The 23,276-nt window shown below is 40.5% G+C and overlaps 2 protein-coding genes across 7 annotated transcripts in view; one reads left to right on the top strand and one right to left on the bottom strand.

The window, feature by feature from the left end:
- The window catches only part of dis3 (DIS3 exosome endoribonuclease and 3'-5' exoribonuclease), a 31,019-nt gene extending 18,084 nt beyond the window's left edge, over positions 1-12,935 (top strand). The window contains exons 12-21 of the mRNA XM_055636705.1: positions 21-85; positions 403-487; positions 3,747-3,874; positions 4,963-5,049; positions 5,723-5,879; positions 6,814-7,028; positions 8,629-8,797; positions 11,161-11,319; positions 11,706-11,828; positions 12,728-12,935. Of these exons, the coding sequence (XP_055492680.1) occupies positions 21-85; positions 403-487; positions 3,747-3,874; positions 4,963-5,049; positions 5,723-5,879; positions 6,814-7,028; positions 8,629-8,797; positions 11,161-11,319; positions 11,706-11,828; positions 12,728-12,814 (1,275 nt within the window). The 3' untranslated portion in view covers positions 12,815-12,935. The remainder of the gene's footprint in view (positions 1-20; positions 86-402; positions 488-3,746; positions 3,875-4,962; positions 5,050-5,722; positions 5,880-6,813; positions 7,029-8,628; positions 8,798-11,160; positions 11,320-11,705; positions 11,829-12,727) is intronic.
- A 22-nt stretch (positions 12,936-12,957) lies between these two features.
- Positions 12,958-23,276, bottom strand: part of bora (bora aurora kinase A activator) — a 30,327-nt gene continuing 20,008 nt past the window's right edge. For all 6 annotated transcript variants that reach the window (XM_055636710.1, XM_055636711.1, XM_055636707.1 and 3 more), the window contains exon 13: positions 12,958-14,951. In XM_055636710.1, coding sequence (XP_055492685.1) covers positions 14,836-14,951 — 116 coding nt within the window. In that variant the 3' untranslated portion in view covers positions 12,958-14,835. The remainder of the gene's footprint in view (positions 14,952-23,276) is intronic.

Raw genomic sequence — 23,276 nt, 5'->3', positions numbered from 1 at the left:
ATATTTCTGTTTTGTAATAGAGAATTGACATGGTTCCAGAACTGCTCAGCTCGAATCTTTGTTCTTTAAGATCCAACGTGGATAGGTAACTTGGTTTTCTATGTATGCCCTAAAATCATACTTGCTTGTTTTCTAACCTTTCAACTAGACCCTTGAGAAGCTTTCATTTAAAGACAAGTGCACGTTTTTGCTCATCCACCCAATTAATTATAGTGCGAAAATTAGTTGATATCTAACCTACACCATTTTTACCAAATGAACTGTAAAATGATGATATGCCAGAGAATAAATCCTACACACCCTCAACCTGAAAATAGGACATCAAAATAAATCACTAATAATTTGCTAAATGTGTTCATTTTTTAAAGTTATAACAATTTGATATATATTTTTCTTTCATAGGTTTGCATTTTCTTGCATTTGGGAAATGACACACAATGCTGAAATCCTACGTACTACGTTTACAAAAAGTGTAATTGATTCTAAGGTAAAGTAACTTTTATAAATTGGTCATCTGGGAATTCCTTTCAGTCAGTTGCAAATTATGTCGGTTAAGGCATACAGCAGGGATCGGCAACCTACAGCCCACGGGTCGAATGCTGCCTGGCACTCGAAATAATTTGGCCCACAGGCGTATTTTTTTCCACAAGCATTTGGCCCGCGGTCGTATTTTTTTTTTTTTGCTCAGCGCGCCCCGGAACCATTCAGGCCAGCATGCGTTTTTTTTTCATTCTTAGCAATCCTGTTTGCTGATACAAATAAATCGGAACTGATGTAATCCCATGAACAGGGCAAAAGGTGGACATAAAACAGTGAACGCGGTAACACAGCAGACAGTGAGCGCGGCAAAACTTCGATTGGCAGTGGCGGAAAGTGATTCTCTTCAATGGCTACAAAACGCAGGAAGGTGGATGCTGAGTGCTGAGTCTTCCAAGACACTTGGACAGAAAAGTACTTATTTATACAGCAGATCGGTGTGCCCACAGGCCCTATCCGCCACGCACGTGTTCGTGTCAACAAGGAGTTCAACATCAGGCAGCACTATGAAACAAGACACCCGAAATTCAGTGAAATTAGTGGGCAAGCAAGGAAGCATGAAGTTCATAACCTTCAATGGAGCCTGGCAAATCAAAGTCTGATGTTCAAGAAACAAAATGTAGAATCAGAAAGGAACACGCATGCTAGCTTTGTAGTTTCTAAGTTTATAGCAGAAAAAATGAAGCCCTTCACTGACGGAGATTTTGCGAATTAATGTTTGATGACCGTTGTGGACATTCTGTGTCCTGAGAAAAAGATTTCATTTTCAAATGTCAGTCTCTCTGCAAGAACAGTGCACGACGAATAGAAGAAATGTCAGCATATGTTAAAAAACTGTTTAAAGGACTATTGCACAAATTTCCAGTTCTTTTCAATCGAGCTCAATGAGAGTACAGATGCCAAAGACACTGCTAAGCTTGCAGTGTTTGTACGTGGAGTAATTCAGCTTTCAACATTGTTGAGGAGTTTGTTCAACTGGTACCTATGGAGGGGACTACCACAGGAGCAGACATTCTTGAATCATTGCTCAAGTATACAACAAACATGGAGCCGGATCTATCTAAGTTAGTATGAGTAGCAACTGATGGGAGCACCACCAATGGTTGGAGAAAAGAAAGGTGTGGCTCTGCTTCAAAACCACATGAAAGGCCTTGGAATTAACCACAAAATAAAAAAAATACATTGCCTAATCCACCAGGAAGCATTGTGTGCCAAGTCTTCAAATTTGAAGGATGTGATGAACGTAGTGGTAAGAGCCGTAAACCTGATATTGTTTCGGCGACTGAATCATCGCCAGTTTCAACAACTTTTGTCAGAGGTAGAGGCCCAGTATGGAGACCTGCTCTACTTCTGCAACGTTCGGTGGCTCAGTCGAGGTGCAATGTTAGAAAGAGTATACGCTCTGCGGCCTACAGGCCTACAGCCTGTCCTTTTTTCCCCTATCTTTTTTTAAATTTTAGTTTGTCTAACAGTCTTGTTTTGGGGACTCTTTCGTTTTTCTGTAGGGGAGCGGGAAACCGCTTCCCAGTCGCTTCCTGGCGAGGATGCGACTATTTCTCCGAGTTGCGTCCTCTCTCCCCACCTCACGGCCTATCAGCTGGATCGGAGCGGCCTTTCCTACTGGAGACCGGGGACCGGAGTTGCAGCGGCAGCGCGGCGCTGGTTTCACCTTGGGGCGGGCGATACCTACTTGGATCGCCGTTTGAAGCTCCGGAGCGTTGGGTCCGCTGCTCCAACATTGCGGAGCTGTGGTTCGCGGAGCTCCCAGCACGGTCGGCGCTGACTGACATCACGGAGTCCCTGGGGCCCTTTAGCGCGAGCCGCCAGAGGGAGTCTCCGTCCGGCGCAGCCTGGGGATGTCGGTAGCTGCGGACTCCGGTGGGAAGCGGCCGTTTTGGAGGTCCAAGCTGCTGAGGTTGGCCTCCAGTCCCGACGTTGGAAAGCTAACATCCCGGCGAGCGGGTCTGAATGGCGACCACGGAGGGCTCTGGAGGCCCCAACATACGGGTGAACATCAGAGGGAGATGACTGACTTTAGTGCCTTCCTTCACAGTGGAAAACTTTTGATTCTGCTGTGTGAGGATGTTTTATGTTGAACTCTATCAACTCTATGTTGTGTTCTTTATTTTATTGTATGTTGATCACATTTCACTGTGCCAACTGGCATATGTGACAAATAAATGTATCTTGAATCTTGTAAGAAGTAGCCACATTCCTCGAAGGTAAAAATGTGAATGCCTCAGAATTTCGCGATCCTAAATGGCTTTCGAGTTTAGCATTTCTGTTAGATGTAACAGCTCATTTAAACAATCTCAACTTGTAACTTCAGGGAAGAAATCAACTCATACATGAGATGTGTGGACACATTGTCGTCTTCGAAAGAAAACTACAACTGTGGGAATGCCAGCTTGAGAAATCATGCTACGCTCATTTCCCTAAACTCCAGGAGACCCAACCGACAGACACCAACACATTTGTGACTGTGATACGGGACTTGAAAACTGTGTTTTCTTCACGTTTCGCTGAGATTCGCACACTCACAAGCGCATCCAGGCTGTTTACCACTCCGTTTGACGTGGACATCAAAATCGCACCAGAAAATGGTGAAATGGAACTTATTGAGATGCAGTGCAGCGATTTATTAAGATCTAAATTTAATGCAACAGATTTCTCTATTAGAGTTCTACAAGAAATATCTTCTTGAAACTGGTATGTTCACCAACTTGGTAGATCACGGGAAAAAAAATGACATCAATGTTCGGCAGTACTTACATGTGAAATCCTAGGGGAGTTAGGGGAATATGTCCAACTCAACAGAAGTGAATTGGGAAACCCTGTGAGGCAATTTTGGAAAGTATAATGGAAAAAAATAAAATAGATATTGTGCGTAGGGGAGAGGAAAGAGTCCAATACATCAACATGTTTGACCTGCAGTCCAGAGCAATCTCGTAGCTTACATGGGGGTTTGTGGACATTTTTCATTTGGAAATGATTCTTTGGCTGACAATATCCAGGACTAAAGTTTTACAGAAATATTTTATTACTTTGTCACTGCATTAATCATGTACTTTAATGACATTCATTGGCAGCTCTGAGCTATATTAGATTTCATTCTGAATCCTAAGGATGTATTCTATGAGCCATTGTTATCATCTGTGTGGACATGTGATATTTGTAATTGTTTAATACTAGGTATATTTATGTTACAGGCGTCACTTACATATGTTGAAGCACAGATGAGAATTGATGATGAAAACATGATTGATGAGGTAACAAAAGGACTTCGACGCTTAAATAAACTAGCAAAAATTCTGAAAAAGCAAAGGATTGACAAAGGGTGAGCTTTAAAGTCATTGATAAAACACCTGCAGCTGAAGTAGAATCTATAACTCAGGGTTATTTCCGTCACCTGATATTCATCATAAGTTATGGGTTCAAGTTCTATTCCAACACAAAATCAAGGAGTCACTTGAACATTGTACTGAGAGAGTTCATTTCTGTCAGAAGTACTGTCTTTTGGTTGAGGTATAAAATCAAAATTATGTCTTTAGCTTCCAAAATGTGCAAAGCAGAATTTGAAGGAAAGTAACAAAGATGTCCCAGTAACTAAGACAAAATGTATACTACAACTTACACATAATATCGTTTCTTTTTAATGAAAAAATATATACACAAAATGTTGATGTTATATTTCATCCAAATTGTGGAAGCATAAGATGTCATTTTGATTTTACATCTCATCTAAAAGACAGTACTTTTAACAGAAATACACTCCCTCAATATCACATTGCAAGATTTTGTGCTGGAATGGAAGTTGAACCCATTACTAAAACAAATTCATTTCAACATTATTCTTGCAAAAAGACACAGAATTAAATTAATTTTGAATCTGCATATTATTTTGGCTGGTGATCCGTACTTGAATAAGGCATTGGTAGTGGGTGGTTCGGTATTGGTTTATTATTTTCGTCAGGTGTACTGAGACACAGCAAGAAACCTTGTTTTGCTTGCAATCCAGACAAATATAACCACACAAGAGTATCATTAAACCATACACAAGTTCAACAGGTAGTGTGAAGAGAAAGGTAACAATGCAGGATATAGCTTTACGTCAACCGAAAAAGTGTAGATATAAAATGTGCAAGGTCTGCAACAAGGTAGTGGAAATACATCCTCAGCATATGGGATAAATAAATATTGGTTCTTATGGCTTGTAGTTCACATAAGCTTTTTTCCCCAAATAGGCTTGCCTGATCGGCCTTATTAAAGTGTGGGCTTGTAACATGTAACTGGCTTTTTGAGATGTCAAAAATAAGTATTAATTAGGCTGGTGAATTAATTAATTGCTTATTATTGTATTTCGTGTATTGTATTTGAGCTATAAATATGTGCATGACCTCTAAATGAAATCTGTTTTGTTTTCAGTGCTCTCACGTTATCTTCTCCAGAAGTTCGATTTCATATAGACAGTGAGACTCATGATCCTATTGATCTGCAAACCAAAGAATTAAAGTATGTACCTCAGAAGTTGAATTTAGGGTATCCTTGAACAAGTAACTGCTCTATTGCAGAATTATTTGTTCAACTGTTATCATGGTTAGTGCTGACCAACTTTTAAAAACAATTATATTCTATATTTAATTTTTAAGTTGTTGATGTTGTCAAATGGTGTTACAAATCAATTTATTTAATTAATACAACTCTTGAATATTGATATTGTAAATCCAATACATTAAATCCATAAATTATTTTCAAACCATATTGTAAAGTTATTTTAGTTTTTTACACTTTTGTATAAAGGCAATAAAACTTCCATTATAAAACCTTTATAAATTGTAAATAACATGTATTACGTAGAATGTTTTTCCTTTCATTCTATGTCTTTCAATTCAAATATGGTCAGTTATCGGTATTATTACAGCTGAGCTCAACACATTCTTTGACTTTTGGATATTTTTTGTCAGAATTTGATTGAAAAATAGAAATACGGTCAAGGCATGAGTACGAGAAGGACTGCTTTGCTTCCATTGCATTATTGAAGTGGAAGTAAATTCAGGTCTAAGCAACATAATTGAAAAAAATAATGTCCCATCTTTTTTTCTGAAGTACTAGTATTTTGCTTAACTGTTAAAAAACAGAATAAATTTTAGAATCTAAAATAATATATTGTTTGCTTTGAAAACAGAGAAACCAATTCAATGGTAGAGGAGTTCATGTTGCTGGCAAATATCTCAGTTGCACAGAAAATTTATGAAGAATTTTCAGAATGTGCACTCCTCAGAAAGCATCCAGCACCTCCTCCATCTAACTACGACATCCTTGTTAAAGCAGCAAGTTCCAAAGTGAGTAAAGGACATGGTAATGTATTGATTGAAATGGTTCTTAATTGCCTGAGACTTGAATAAAGTGCACTTTTCAGATGCTGCCTCTTTGGAGCAAATTTGACCAAGTGCAAAGACAAATCCTGAATATGAATGGAGAATTTTTACATTTTCTTATAAATAATCTCTGATCCCTTTTCCCTCTTACTATTAGCTAGCCTTGTTAAATGCATCAGCAATATCCCATCATTGACTGTAATTGTGACATCCACCCAGTAAGTTTATTCTAAATTCCTTATTTGATTTCACGGTGACTACCCTGCATTGAAGTCCTCTGATATAACTCTGGCACACTTAGCAGGACCCTAGTCTGGTGCTCTCCATCCATAGGGTCCCTGTTCCCTCACTTTTTCTTATGTTTGTTTTGTTTAAGATAAAGAAGCATTGTTTTATATTCAGGAAGTATTAAATAGACCTGGTGTCATCAGTTTACTATCCTTCTAATAAAATAATCTGTGTAATTGTTGCAGCCACTAGAATAGGATCTACAGTTAGAAGCCATTCAAGAATAGCTCACATACATTTCTATAAAACAGAAATAAATCTGATGAATGAAATTCAAAAAATGGACAGCTGAAATGTAGATGTTGGTATTTAGCTAAATGTTGATTATTTATATAATGGTGAAGCTATCAATTCAATTATGACCTCTAGTGCTGACTGTGTCCTTTTGACCACTAATGTGTAGATGAATCGTAGGATCTTGGATGTGGCGGGGAATCGGTGGGAATATTAGGAGAGTAATATGGATAGGATTAATATAAAAATGGGTGCATCATGGTCAATGCGTAATCAGTGGCCGAAGGACCTGTTTCTGCTGTATCTCATTATGTATTAAATATCTTTTAAAAAACTAAACACAAAATATTTTTGATCTGTTTCCTATTTTTCTTAGAATTTAATCATCCAGACAGATTCAGCAAAGGCTCTGGCACAGTCTTTGGATCAAGCAGAGGTTCCAGGATCCCCATATTTGAACACACTCCTGCGAATCCTGACCACGCGTTGTATGATGCAGGCTGTGTACTTTTGCTCAGGAATGGACACCGACTTTCACCATTTTGGTCTGGCTTCACCCATCTACACTCACTTTACATCACCAATCAGAAGGTATACATTTTTTATTAAGCACTTATTTAATCTTCAGTATAGCAGCAAAATAAATGACCATGTACTATCAGTCCACCTCATGAAAAAACTGCATTAATGAAAACAGTCTCGTTATGATGTGAATGCTTAGATGTGTGCTGCAGACCAAGATAATTGTGGGAGAAATGATTATCCTCTTTTGTTGGAATGGATTCTTAAGGACAAATTGTATTTCCTCAAATTATTTAACGTGGAGCATATTGAAGCATAATTCTTGTTCTTAAAACTGCAAAGTTTATTTAGTTGGATGTAGGTAATGCTGTTCTTTTGTTAAAAGGTTCAATCCAATCAGACTATTGACTAAATGCCGTGCATTTCTTATTTAATGTTTCACTGTATAAATATCAATCTGATTTCTGTATTGGTCCAAGGAGAAGCAACAATGCTGATGACATCATAAAAAACGCTCCCCATAAAGATCCAACAATCCCAGTCATAGGAACTTTCCATTATCAGATGATTGCTTCTGTTGGATATCAATTCCCTGATACCCTGGTTCTGTGATGCCGTTCAGCTAACTGAGCAGTCAATCCCGAAGAACACTTGCAAACAGGAAACCATTTTGAATAACGTTTTGAACATTACATTAAGCGTTGCATAAAGAGTATAATACACATATTTGCCAAAGTAAAAACTGAAGTAGTGTAATGGGGCTTTCTCACGGTGCGACCTGACCCAAGACTTAACAAGAGTTTAACATCGTGGGAACCTCCTGCGATAACAGTACGGCATTCGTGGACAACCGAGGACCTCCGTGGCGCTAACGGCAGGTAGTCGTGGAACTTTGTAAGGTCGGGAGAAAATTCAAACATTTTTGAATTTCTCCAAGAGTGACTTGAGCACTTTGTGGTGAGCGTTGCAACATTGTATGAACGCAGATGCCAGTGCGATATCCGTAATGACTCTTGCGGGTACCGTGGGAACTCCTGCGAACGGTAAACCCGGAAGCTTGACAGAAGGGACATAAGGTGAGTAAAAAAGGTGGTCTCAATATCGCCAATGGACCATGTGTCCATCGAGGACGTCCCACCTAATTGTCATTTTTTGAGAATCTTTTTCACAGTGATGAGACGTGCAGAGATGCCTCTCAGAAAAGCGCAAAGGGGTCAAAGAAAGCCAGAAAGTTTTTAGCCATGCAGGTAAATGAGGAGGAGACTCAGCAAGAGAGACAGATGGAGAGGCAAGAGGAGATGCCAGAGATACCACTGCCTGTGGGCTCCTTGGAGCAGGGAGAGTGTGATCAAGGTGGATTTGAGATTGCCTCCCCAGTAGCTGTTGGCAAAAGGGATCAGGGGGTATGAAGAGAAGGCAGGTACAGGATACTGAGTTGGATGATCAGCCATGATCATATTGAATGGCGGTGCAGGCTCGAAGGGCCAAATGGCCTACTCCTGCACCTATTTTCTATGTTTCTAAGAAGAATACTGCAAAATCTGGACCTTACATTTCACATATATGAGGTTGTTTGGATCTTCAATGTTCCTTCTGGATTTTCTGGCCAACATTTTGATGAATATTGCTTGATCATTGAGTTATTTATCTGTGTTTTGCCCCATTGTAGGTATTCAGATATAATAGTACATCGCCTCTTAGCTGTGGCAATCGATGCTGACTCCACCTATCCAGATATCATGGATAAACACAAACAACAAGCTTTGTGTAATAACCTCAATTATCGGCATAAAATGGCACAATATTCCCAGCGAGCTTCTGTGGCATGCCACACCCAGGTAAAACAAAATAACGACACAATATTTACTCTTCATAAGTAATATATGTCCTTTTTCTTTAATCCTCAACAGCTTCATATAGTAGAAATGACCCATTTTTATAAATTTAAAGAATCACTGTTTTGCATCTGTTTATTGGATAGGAAGTTTTTAATTACTGAGCAACTCAAGGATACATAAACAATACATTTTGTTTGTATTTTGTCTGTTCTACCTTCTACTTTTGCCCAATTCCTCATTGAAATGTAATGTAAAGCCAAAGCTGAAATAAAGATGACTTCTGAGGAAGTCATTTAGGAAACTGGAGAATTTATCCATCGCTGTTTCCCAATCTAAAGTTCAGGATTTTGTTTAAGCTTAACCTTCCATTAATGTATTACACCAATGTACAAGAATTACTATTTAATCATGCACATCCAGTTATGTAGACAATTGCAGCACATGATGCCATTTGTGATCCATTCAAGCCTCCTATCTTATTACAGTTTTATTTTTCCGGATTTGTTCGTAACAACTTTGTACTGATGTTTTTTTAGTTTTGCATTTCCATTCAACTGGGAATGTTTTCTGTGTCCACTATACTGAAACCTTTCAGAATTTAGCAGATCTCCATTTGATTACACAATTAGGCAAGATGTTAACAGAGGCAGCCCGTTGACCTGTCCCCCGTAGCCACACCCGCACACTTCCAGTACCAGCCATCCTTGTCAATATTTTATACATCCTCTTCAGTGTCTACAGTGCCCTCCATAATGTTTGGGACCAAGACCCATCATTTATTTATTTGCCTCCGTACTCCACAGTTTGAGATTTGTAATAGAAAAAAATCACATGTGGTTAAAGTGCACATTGTCAGATTTTAATAAAGGTCATTTTTATACATTTTGGTTTCACCATGTAGAAATTACAGCAGTGTTTATACATAGCCCCTCCATTTCAAGGGACCATAATGTTTGGGACACAGCAATGTCATGTAAATGAAAGTAGTAATGTTTAGTGTTTTATTGCATATCCTTTGCATGCAATGACTGCTTCAAGTCTGCGATTTATAGACATCACCAGTTGCTGGGTGTCTTCTCTGGAAATGCTCTGCCAGGTCTGTTTTGCAGCCATCTTTAGCTTATGCTAGTTTAGGGGGCTAGTCCCCTTCAATTTTCTCTTCAGCATATAAAAGACATGCTCAGTTGGGATCAGATCAGGTGATTAACTTGGCCACTCAAGAATTGACAATTTTGTTAGCTTTGGAAAAACTCCTTTGTTTTAGCAGTATGTTTGGGATCATTGTCTTGCTGTAGAATGAACTGCCGGCCAATGAGTTGTGAGGCATTTGTTTGAACTTGAGCAGATAAGATGTGTTTATACACTTCAGAATTCATTATGCTACTACCATCAGCAGTTTTATCAATGAAGATAAGTGAGTCAGCATTTTTCCTTGGCCTGCCAGTCCCCATGCGATTAGTAAGCTCACCAGTGCTTTTCTTCTTAATGATGTTCCACATTTTGGTAAGCCTATGGTTTGGCTGATGTCTCTAACAGTTTTATTCTTGTTTCTCAGTCTCATAATGGCTTCTTTAACTTTCATTGGCACAACTTTGGTCCTCATGTCGATAAACAGCAATAAAAGTTTCCAAAGGTGATGGAATGACTGGATGCTGAGAGCTCTCTTATACCTGCATTAAGGAGGCAATTAAACACACCTGAGCAATGAAACACCTGTGAAGCCATGTGTCCCAAATATTATGGTGCCCTGAAATGGGGGGACTATGCAGAAACACTGCTGTCATTTCTACATGGTAAAACCAAAATGTATAAAAATGGCCTTTATTAAAATCTGACAATGTGCACTTTAACCACATGTGATTTGTTCTATTACAAATCTGAAATTGAGGAGTACAGAGGCAAATAAATAAATGATGGGTCTTAATGGAGGGCACTGTATATGCAAGTAAAACGTATGCATAACATCCCAAAATATAGCAGATTATCTCACTCGTAATTTTTTTTAACAAATAAATCTGATGGTTTCATGAACTTGATTACATTTTGTCAAACTTTTAATGATGTGTTTTGTGATCCAAGACTCAGAATATACCTAAGTTGTGTTTTTCTTTGGCAGTTTAATTGAGATCCTTTCTATTCTTGACCCACATATAATTTCATTTTACTACTTTTCAAACAGCTTGTGTGAATCAATGAAGCTAATTTTCATTTGTGATTAAAATAGTCAGAACTATTACGGCAATATTCTAGTTTTAAAGCAACTCGTGTTGAATATATAATTAATATGCCAGTGAGTTTTGGGTTTTACTTTGTTGTGCATTTACCACAGACTACTAAACTTGTTCTGTCCAATGTTGTTACAGTTATTCTTTAAACACAAAGGAATTGTTGATGAAATTGGTTACATTCTTTTTGTGAAAAAGAATGCTATTGTGGTGCTCATTCCGAAGTTTGGGTTGGAGGGAACAGTTTTCTTTGAAGAGAAAGGCAAGCAATCCCTAAAGATGCAGTACAATGAAGAGGTACAGAACTTATTTCCAATCTTTTTACAATTAACCATGGTGCAATACTTGAAGTTCTGTTTTATTCTTATCCTCATATAACTTTATACAAATCTTTCTTACAAAGGATCTGAGGACTTGTTTTGTTAAATTGATTTAGGGATAAAAGCACAATGTTATGATAGATTTACTAACCTAAGGCCATATTCCCATAATTTTTTGGAAGATTGAGAGTTGATCTCTGAAGTTTATAAAGTTCTCAGAGGGCATATTAAAAATTGCTTCATGAAATGAAAATAAATTGTTTAAAGGGTGGAAACGTGAATTAAATTAATTGTATGAACAATAGATGGTGAGTTGAAGAATGTGATTTTTGAATTACGAACAATCTTTTCATGATCTTACAGATTCCATCTATAACAGTGGAAGGGACATTATTCAAAATGTTTGACAAGGTAACTGTGACAATCACATTGGATTCATCAAATATGCAGCACCAGAAAATCAGAATGGGATTGGTTGATCCAGTGGTAAGCATCGAGTTTTGGTCAAATTACAAGTAGCAGGCTTTTCTGCGTTGTATTTATTCCAAATAAACCAGCTTGGTTGTTTTTTTTGGTCTCACTTCAATAATCAAAACTGTAAATTTGAATATATCATGTTTCCAGCTAAATTTCCCAACCAAACTTCTCTCCAACATGCAATTCTCTTTCCATTGTGCCCTGTGCTGTGTAGTCTTTCAAAGCATATCCATTAGGTTTTTATAAAGAGCTCTTCATTCAGTTCAGTTCAGCTCAGTTTATTTTAATTTAGTTCTGTGCTTAAACAGGATAAGACAAATGTTGTTGTCTTCCCTCCTTCTACAGTTCAACACCCAAAATAATTACCAAGCACTTTGTATTAATTGCTTTGTTCCAAATAGTAAGTCTGGTTGGTGAAAAGGCTTGAGGCAAACAAAGTTCTCTGGAGGAAGGGTCTCGACCCCAAACTTCCCCCATTCCTTCCCTCCAGAGATGCTGCCTGACCTGCTGAGTTACTCCAGCATTTTGTGTCTATCTTTAGTGAGGTAGCGTCCTAGCAAATTGGATTTTTGGTTCATTTCTCTAATTAGTATGGCTGCTATTCAATAACATCCAATCAATTTCATTATTGTACAAACTTCATGTACTTTTCCCATTCTAGATTGAACAATTTACTGGTGGTTTAATATTTTATTCTTGCTATTTTAAATTACTTCCTTGGTTTCAACTGAATTAGGTTTTTTTTAGAATGTATTATTTACAGGCAAAATATTAAAGGGTTATTCATTTGAAAGACAACTTTACTAAATAACTCAAATTTCTTTCAATCATTTTTTTTTCTGTTGTCACCTGTTTCTCAGTTGAAAGACTTCAGTGTACAAACTTTGAAAATTAATTTCTTGTGACAGATTCCTGGAGTCAGCATCCCAAGATCTACTCCACAGCAAAGCAAAGCCAATGAAGAACCTAAAGTGAAGAAAGCCAGGCATATCTAGGAAGGTTATTTATTGGAATACCGATTGGCCTTTGCCTACTTCCGATGTATGAGGGAAGTCATTTGGAGGATCTTTTTGTATTTACATGTATTCTTTTGAATAAACTTTTATACACACTGTTTTTTTAAAATCTTAATTCCAACTTTATTTTGGTTGGTGTGGTCCATGTTGTGTCAAACATTGATAAATTTGAAGTCAAAACAACAAAGGACGACATGAAAATAAATCTCCAGGTGCATAAATAAGGTTCAGTTTCATGAATATTCCCAAAAATCACTCACTGAAATCATAAACCAACATGACTGTCTCAGTCCAGAGAATGCGTTTGGTGCAATTGGTCCTGCGTGAGTATAAACCAAACAAAAATAAATGAATGTGATTTAGTTTAAACACACTGCGGTAAGTCATGTTAAAACCCACCCTGTAACAGACTGTTGTTGAATTGAAATGGAACTTCAGCTCAGTCAACACAATATTCTCCATTATCCTATGTCTGCATCCATAGAGGTATTTTAAAATATCTGTAAGAAAATTGTGTGATCTTGCTAATTTTAGAATTCATTTATGATATAGTGTCAAATAAGTAAGCCAAGTCTCCTCGTAATTGAAAGTAGCACAACTGAAGAACCTGAATGTTTTTCTCTTAAAACCAAGGTGATCTAAAAGAGATCTTTTAAATTGTGAAGGGTGTGAATAAGTGGAAACATTTCTCACTAGGAAAAGCATAGCTAGAGGGCATTATAAAAGTCATCAGGGAATTCAATAGGAAATTTAGAAGAACCTTTTGTAATTAAAGAATATTGAAAATGTGTTACTTGTTAATAACATGGAGTGGGTGAAGCAGACTATAATTACAATTAAGGGGATGTTAAACAAACACAATGGAAAGTAATGATTTGATAAAATAAATGGGGGCTCAAATGGAATGTCTATACCAGGATGTTGAAACGCATGGCCTGTTCTTATGATTCATTTAATATGTAACCCCATGTTGAGAGCTAAAATTCTGATCTATAGTCCATATTTCGCTAGAGGTTAATTTTAGAACTGAGCCCTAAAATCATGCATGGAATAAAATGACCTCTCTGTTCTTAAAAGTGGTATTAGATTATCTGCTAATACAAAATGGCAAGTGGGTGCCAGAATAACTTAGCTCTAGCTCAGACTTGAAATTCTTCTTTTAAACTCCTGGAAAATGGTAATTTGCTATTTATCTTAAACTGTTGTTTCAATCAACAAAGCAAAGTGTTGCAGGAAACAAGCTATTGGTGCCAACCTGAAGCTTCAAAATTCTTCAATATGAAAATTACATTAAACCAGAAAATAAAAAAAATACAATTTTTAGAAACTTTATTCAACATTGAGATTTTTAAAAGTACATGTAGTTAATTTTCAGTATAAAATATTGCAACTCGACCATTATAGATAGACCTGTGGGTCTAAATTGTAAACACTGAATTTATTTTTTGCAATTTAAAATTTACTGAAATCAGAAGCCAAATTCAGACTAGAATCTTTGAAAAGCCATTTTGTTCAAATGTATACATGATTGTACTTGTTTTGCAGTGCTTCCAAGAACATCTTTCTCAAGAGTGCTAAAGTCGTGATTTAGGTGCAGTGGCTAATGTTTGAAAAGATGGCAAGATGCCACTGATTTTAGATTGTTAAATAATTCTCAATTCATTCCTTCTCTATACATAATAACTTTTGGGTTAAAGTACAATACATGCTAGGCTATAAGAACATAGTTGACAAATATGTTGAACAATGGGGCTATTTGCTTATGGATCAGATTGTATGAAAAATACAAGTTTGGAATTGCTTTGTGCATGATTTATGGGTGAGCAACTGACCAGTAAATTCAGGCACTTTATAAATAGCTACATGCAATTAATATCTTTAGAAGAGCTGATTGGAGTTCTGGTGACTATGTTTTCAGATTACGAGTGAGCCAGACTGAGACCTGTACAATGAATGTTACATTCATAGTCAACAAATTAACTTTAGAAACTATTTTTGCTTTAAAATAAAGACATGGAGCTATCGTCAATGGGTTCAGGTTCCTCCACTGTCATTTCAAGGGGTTGTCGTAAAAAACAAGATGACATCTCGTGCAGCTGAGGTGGAGAAAATCTTGCTGCAAACAAAGAACAACGTGTTAAAGGAAATTGGTTTGCATTTCAAATCCTTTAAATCTGCCAATTTAAAAACATGAACATTTGCTCTACCTGCACCCTACGACTTCAAACAAGCATCAGCTACTTGCCTGGGATTTTATTTATGGGTAATAATTACTCAACAGTATATAAACTGACCATGCTGCACCTTGGAGCCTCATTGGCATGTCTGATTCAGCACTTAAGTCTTAAGTCTGAAGAAGAGTTTTGGCCCGAAACGTTGCCTATTTCTTTCGCTCCATAGATGCTGCTGCACCCACTGAGTTTCTCCAGCATTTTTGTGTACCTTCTGATTCAACACTTGTCTAATTCACAAGTTCACTTTCACTGGACAAAATGTAATTAAGGAATTTTCCTGGTTTAAACCTGCTCTCAGAAACAACAGAGGCAATCTTCAATCTGGAGTCTTAAGAAAATGTAAACTGTCATTTGCTTATTTTACATAGCTAGCCAACAAGTCAAACTTCTTTCCCTCAGGTCCCCATGTGTCATTACCACAAATCTGGTACTAATTTTCCTATCCACACCTTCAATTCTTGTACACAACCCACTGAGGAATAAACTACTGATAGCACAATAGAAGCTGGGTCTTAAATGACCTGACATTGCTTCATACTTTTCAAAATCATCTTCACTTAAACTCAACTACATTCTCCTTACACTTGCAAAACCTCGGTTCTCCAGTTTTTGTCCTTCAATGCGATCCATTCTCTTCATCAAATCCACTTTATTTTCAACTTTTTTTATTTTTTAGTATGTTTTAAAGTATGTATTTAATGTCCCTTCGTGTGTTTTGTGTGGGTGGTGTAAGGGGGAAACCGCTTTGGTCGCCTCCTCCATGGAGAGGCGAGTTTTTCCAGGTCGCCTCCCCCGTGGCCTAACATCAAGGATCGGCGCGGCCTTTCCCGGAGACACGCCCAGGGGCTTCAGCGGCGGGCGCAGCGTGGACTCTCATTGTGGAGCGGGTGAGTCCTCGCTGGGGCTCGAGGGGAGCGCTACGTTTCGCTGGCCCGGGGCTGCCGGCAGCCTGAAGCCGCGGTCTGCAGAGTTCCAGCTGGCGCGGCGTCTACAGCCCGGGATCCCTCGTGGGGGACCCGGGGGAAGAAGAAGCCATCACTGCTGGCCCGCGGCCAACTTCTACCGCGGGTCTGGCATGGACTCACCATCACCCCTGGAGGGGAGCTTCGACCGCCGGCCCTGCAGTCTACGGTGCTTCTGGCTGCGGTGGAGTCTTTAAATCTCGACCGATCGGCCTACACCATCTTAAAGCCGCGGTCTCCGGTGAGGAAGAGCCGATCCTGGACTGACTCTGGACCTGTCCACGGGGGGAAATGGAGGAGGACTGGCCAAATTTTGTGCCTTCCACCACAGTGATGAATGCTGTGGTGGATGTTTGTGTTATAGTTTTATTGTGGTTGTGTGTTCTTTATTATTGTACTGCTGCTGACAACCCATATTTCCACCGACCCTGGTTGTGTAGCAATAAATTATATCTAATTATATCTATCTTTAGCTACCACTTGGATTTTCACCCCAGCCATAATAATGTTAGCTTGAATGAATTCACCTGTGGCATCCTTTATCTCTGATGTATTCTTTATCATTGTATTGTAATTCTTTGTTTTTCAACCCAATAGGGATGCCTTTGCATGGTTTCCATTCTTAACATTTTAAATCATAGAACACAATAGTACAGCACAGGAACACAATGGGCTAATATGATGCCAAGACCAACACTGCCTGCACATAATCATATCCCTTCAAACCATGTACCTATCTAAAACTCTTAAATGCCAATATCTTATCACTCCGCAATCACCCCCGATAGCATGCTCCAGGCACTCACAACCATCTGTGTGTAAAAACATCCCGCACATCTCTCTGCTGCCTCTCACCTTAAAGCTATATGCTCTTAGCATTTGATATTTTCATCCTGGGAAAAAGGTTTGTGTCTATCCTATCTAAGCTTCTCATTTTATTTAATCGGGTCTAGCGTTCTACAGAAAACAATCCAAGTCTGTCCAAGCTCTTCCTGTAGCTAATATCTCCCAATGTAGGCATCAATTCTGGTAAAACACTTACACCCTTTCCAAAGTCTCCACCTCTAATGGGCTTGTTCAGAATATTCTAAATGTGGCCTTACCAAAGTCCATTGAAATTGTATCATGACTTCCTGACTCTCATATTCAATCCCCCACCCCCAATGAAGGCAAGCATACCATATGCCTTCTTTACCACGCTTTCATTTTTGTTCCCACTTCTAGTGAGTCATGGAATTGAACCCCAAGATCCCTCTGTACACCAGTGCCATTAAGGATCTTGCCATTAATTAATTTTGTTTTTTATTGTCACAAAGCAAAAAGCTTTTGTTTACATGCTATCCAGTCAGAAAAGACAATCTATCATTACAATCAGGATAAAGGGTACATCATTTAGTGCAAGATAAAGTCTGATTAAAGAGTGCAAAGGCCTCCAATGATGTAAATGGGAGGTCAGGACCACATTCTAACTGCTGAGAGGACCTTTCAGTTGATAACAGATGGGAGGAATCTGTCCCTGAATCTGGAGGTATGCATTTTTCAAACTTCTGTACGTCTTGACTGATGGGGAAGGGGGGGGGGGGGGGGGGGGGGGGGGGGGGGAACAGGGAGCGACGGGTGAGACTGGTCCTTGATTGTGGTGTTGGCCTTGCTGAAGCAGTGTAAAGTGTAGATGGAGTAAATGGAAGGGTGGTTGCTTTGCGTGATGGGCAGGACTACGTCTACAACTCTGCAATTCCTTGCGGTCTTGGAGCTGTTTCAGGCTGTGATGCATCCCGATAAAATGTTTTCCATGGCAAATCCGTAGAAGTCAGTGAAGATTAGTGGGGACATGCCAAACTTCCTAATCCTGCCAAGGAAGTAGAGGTGGTGTGTTGTCTTGGCCATTGCTTTAAAGTGGCTGGTCCAGGACAAATTGCTGATAATATTTATTCCAAGGCACTTGAAGCTTTTGGCTATCTCCACTTCAGCACCATCAATGATATAAGGGTGTGTTGTACTACTTTGCTTCCTGAGGTTAGTCACAATCTCATTTGGCTAATATTGAGGGAGGTTGGTTTCGTGGCACCAAAGTACAAGATTCTCAATTTCCTTTCAGTACTCCCTCTTGTCATTATTCAATATCTGGCCCAGTACGGTGGTGTCGCCTGTGAAATTGTCGATTGGTATATAGCTGCACAGTTGTGAGTGTTTTAGTATAGCACGGGGCTGACAGCGAAAGAAAATGCTGGAGGAACTCAGTGGGACAGGCAGCATCTCTGGAGAGAAGGAATTGGTGATGTTTCGGGTCAGGGGAGAAGGAGTCTAGAGATATGAATGGGTACGGTGTGAAAACGACAGATCAAAGCAGACGATAAGGAAATGTAGAAAGGTTCATTGTTGGCTGAGAAGTTGACAAGGAGGCATACAATCAGTAAAATTAATCAGAAAGACAGTGAAACTAGTCAGAGAACTAGGGTGGGGGAGGGATGGAAAGAGGGAAAGAAGAGTTACTTGAAGTTAGAGAAATAATATTCATACTGCTGGCCAAGCAAAATATGAGGTGCTGTTCCTCCAATTTGTGTTGGGCCTCACTTTGACAGTGGAGGCAACCCCGGACAGAAAGGTCAGTATGGAAATGGGAGGGAGAGTTAAAATGTTTCATGTTTGGAAGATCGCTTAGGCCTAGGCAGGTTGAACAGAGGTGTTCAGCGAAAAGATCGCCGAGCCTGCACTTGGTCTCGCTGCAGGGCACCAGTGTTGGCAATTATCATAAAGGATGATTTGTCACCTATCCTCACTGATTATGGTCTGTTGGTCAGGAAATCAAGAATCCACTTGCAGAGGGAAGTGCTGACTCCAAGTTCCCCAACATTGGAGATGAGCTTGGTTGGGATAATAGTATTGAAAGCAGAGCTATAGTACACAAATAGGAATATGACCTAGGTGACTTTATTATCAAGTTGTTGCAGGGATGAGTGTAGGGCCGGGGAGATGGCATCAACCATGAACCTGTTGTAGCAGTAGGTGAACTGCAGTGCATCGTCTGCTTGGGAGGTTGGAGTTAATGCGAGTCATATTCAGCCTCTTGAAGCACTTCATGATCGTGGATGTCAAGGCCACTGGATGGTAGCCACGATAATGTTCTTCTGGAAGCAGGTGGGTACCTCAGAATGGAGTAGGAAGAGATTAAAGATGTCCCTGAACATTACGCTAGTTGGACCGTGCAGTTCCTAAAGACGCGGCCAGGGATTACATCCGGACCAGTTGCCATCCGTGTGCTCACCGTCGGTGAGGCCGATCTTACTTCTGCAACTATGACCATTGCAGAACGGACCCCAAGATCCCTCTGGGATGGATGTCATCACCCCGTTGGCCTTTTGCTCAAAGCGAGCATAAAATGCATTGTTAATCATGGAAGGCCACAGTATCACCAGTAATGCTGCCTGACTGCCTTATAGCCCATCCAAACTTGCCAGAGTCAATGGTATCCAAGTAGTCAAACTGGGATTCAAATTTGTCAAGGATTCAAGATATTGAATAGGCATCACATCTACATCTGTAGTTCATTTTCAAATCCCTAGTACCATTACTTTTGTAATCCACTATAGAGCTTTCTTTGGGTGTCTCAATTATGAAAATATCTCCAACTGCCCCAGCATTAAGACTGATCATGCCCAGGCATCAAGTTCAAGTGAGTTTATTGTCATGTGTCCCTGTATAGGACAATGAAATTCTTGCTTTGCTTCAGCACACAGAACATAGTAGGCATTTACTACAAAACAGATAAGTGTGTCCATATACCATAATATAAATATATACACACATGAATAAATAAACTGATAAAGTGCAAATAACAGATAATGGGTTATTAGTAATCAGAGTTTTGCCAGAGCCAGGTTTAGTAGCTATTCCTGAACCTGGTTGTTGCAATCTTCAGGCTCCTGTACCTTCTACCTGAAGGTAGCAGGGAGATGAGTGTGTGGCCAGGATGGTGTGGGTCTTTGATGATAATGCCAGCCTTTTTGAGGCAGCGACTGCGATAAATCCTGTCGATGGAAGGAAGGTCAGAGCCGATGATGGACTGGGCAGTGTTTACTACTTTTTGTAGTCTTTTCCTCTCCAGGGCGTTCAGATTGCCAAACCAAGCCACGATGCAACATGTCAGCATGCTCTCTACTGTGCACCTGTAGAAGTTAGAGAGTGCTTGTGGGACGTAACTGACTCTCCGTAATCTTCTCAGGAAGTAGAGGCGCTGATGAGCTTTCTTGATAATTGCATTAGTGTTCTCGGACCAGGAAAGATCTTCAGAGATGTGCACGCCCAGGAATTTGAAGCTCTTGACCCTTTCAACCATCCGTTGATATAAATGGGGCTGTGGGTCCCCCTCCTACTCCGTCCAAAGTCCACAATCGGTTCCTTGGTTTTGCTGGTGTTGAGGGCCAGGTTATTGCACTGGCACCATATGGACAGTTGCTCGATCTCTCTTCTATACTCTGATTCATCCCCATCAGTGATACGTCCCACAACAGTGGTGTCGTCAGCAAACTTAACCATATAACCATATAACAATTACAGCACGGAAACAGGCCATCTCGACCCTTCTAGTCCGTGCCGAACACGTATTCTCCCCATGTCCCATATACCTGCGCTCAGACCATAACCCTCCATTCCTTTCTCGTCCATATAACTATCCAATTTATTTTTAAATGATAAAAACGAACCTGCCTCCACCACCTTCACTGGAAGCTCATTCCACACAGCCACCACTCTCTGAGTAAAGAAGTTCCCCCTCATGTTACCCCTGAACTTCTGTCCCTTAATTCTCAAGTCATGTCCCCTTGTTTGCACCTGCCCTCCTCTCAGTGGGAAAAGCTTATCCACGTCAACTCTGTCTATCCCTCTCATCATTTTAAAGACCTCTATCAAGTCCCCCCTTAACCTTCTGCGCTCCAAAGAATAAAGCCTCAACTTGTTCAACCTTTCTCTGTAACTTAGTTGCTGAAATCCAGGCAACATTCTAGTAAATATCCTCTGTACTCTCTCTTGATGATGGAGTTCGCACTGTGACTGACTACGCAGTCATGAGTATAGAGTGAGTACAGCAGGGGGCTGAGCACGCAGCCTTGAGGTGCTCCCGTGCTGATTGTTATCGAGGCCGACACATTTCCACCAATACGAACAGACTGTGGTCTGGGAATGAGGAAGTCGAGGATCCAATTGCAGAGGGATGTGCAGAGACCCAGTTCTGCGAGTTTGGTAACCACCTTGGAGGGGATGATTGTGTTAAATGCCAAGCTGTAATCGCCTGACATATGAGTTTCTGTTGTCCAAGTGATCCAGAGCGTAGTGGAGGGCCAGTGAGATCGCATCCACCGTTGATCTGTTGTGGCGATAAGCGAACTGCAGTGGGTCCAGGTTTTTGTCGTGGTAGGAGTTGATTTGCTCCATGATCAACCTCTCAAAGCACTTCATCACCACTGGCGTTAGTGCCACTGGTCGATAGTCATTGAGGCACGTCACCTTACTCTTCTTGGGCACTGGTATAATTGATGCCCTTTTAAAGCAGGTGGGGACCTGACCTCAGAAGTGAGAGGTTGAAAATGTCCGTAAAAACTCCAGCCAGTTGGTCCGCACAGGTTTTTAGAACACGACCGGGTATACCATCAGCTCCAGGCACTTTTCGGGGGTTCACCCCTCTGAAGGATTTCCTGACGTCGGCCTCTGTGACTGAGGCTGAAATACCATCACAGCGGATGGGGGCTCGGGAAGGCACATCAGTATTCTGCCTATCAAAGCCTGCATAAAACGTATTGAGCTCGTCAGGGAGTGAAGTTTCGCCAACATTCGAGCTGCCTCCTGGTTTCGCCTTGTAGGAGGTGATTGCATTCAGGCCCCGCCACAGCTGCCGTACATCTGTCTCATCCTCCAGTTTGGAGCAGAAGTCCCGTTTGGCCTTTTTGATGGCGTTACCAAGGTCGTATCATGACTTCTTGTAGGCCATTGCATCATCGGACGTGAATGCCCTGTGTCTGGACTTCAGAAGAGTGCGGATCTCAAAGTTCATCCAAGGTTTCACTCGGAAGGTTTTTGTAGAGATGCAGTCCTCCACACATTTCTTTACGAAGTCTGTAACGACTGTGGCGTATTCGTTCAAGTCAGTTGCCGAGTCCTTGAACATTGCCCAGTCGAGACTCCAAACAGTCCTGGAGTTGTCCCTCTGCACCCCCCCGACCAGCTCTGTACTGTCCTCACTTCTAGGGGTGCGCTCTTCAATTGCTGCCTGTAGGCAGGAAGAAGCAGCACCGCGGTATCGTCGGATTTACCGAAGTATGGGCGAGGGATAGAACGATAGGCATTCTTGATGGTGGTGTAGCAGTGGTCGAGGGCGTTAGGTCCACTGGTGCAGCAGGAGACATGTTGGTGGAAGTTAGGGAATGATTTCTTTAGGTTTGCCTTATTGAAGTCCCCAGCAATGGTGGTAAATGCCTCGGGGTAAGACGTCTGGTGTTTGCTGACCATGGCGTGCAGCTCCTCCAGTGCCAGACGGACATCTGCCGGGGGTGGGATGTAGACCGCGGTCAGGATAATGGAGGTGAATTCCCTTGGGAGGTAGAAGGGACGGCACTTCACTGCCAGATGTTCCAGGTGCAGAGAGCAGGAGTTGGACAGGAGTGCCACGTCTGAGCACCACGCAGAGTTGACCATGAGGCAGACGCCCCCTACTCTCCCTTCATCATCAACACCTTCAGGCCACATCATCTGTACACCAGATTCCAGAAGCAAGCAATCTATTCTAAACTCTGTCCAAACGAATGACTTCTCTAGCCTCCCAGTAAGTGCTTCACGGATTTACTAAAAACAATCTACTAACTATTGGAGTCCCTGGTCAAAGTGGTTAAGCTCAAAGGAAGCCACCAGATTTATTCTACGGAAGTATGTTGAGTTGAAATGCAAATAAATCAACCCATCCACCAGATGCTTCAAACTCCAGCTGTGGCAGAGTGAGATATCCTCATGGAACGTAATCATCTAAAAACCCACAGAACAATGATGGAAATAATTGGTTGTACATTCAGAGGTGAGAGATTAGAGTGGGTAAGGGGAGTGGAGAACTGAAGATGGTTGATATCATACCAGTAATTGGAAATACAAATGTCCAGAGAGGGTAACCTTAACTGTTTCTCATTCCACTACGTCACATATACACACACACTATCTAGTTGCTAAATAGTAGTCTATGTCATCAATTCAACATTAATAACT

Source organism: Leucoraja erinacea, chromosome 6 (assembly GCF_028641065.1).
Source record: "Leucoraja erinacea ecotype New England chromosome 6, Leri_hhj_1, whole genome shotgun sequence".
Lineage (NCBI taxonomy): Eukaryota > Metazoa > Chordata > Chondrichthyes > Rajiformes > Rajidae > Leucoraja > Leucoraja erinaceus.
The sequence above is the reverse complement of the archived record's forward strand: the minus strand, read 5'-3'. Positions and strand labels throughout refer to the sequence as shown.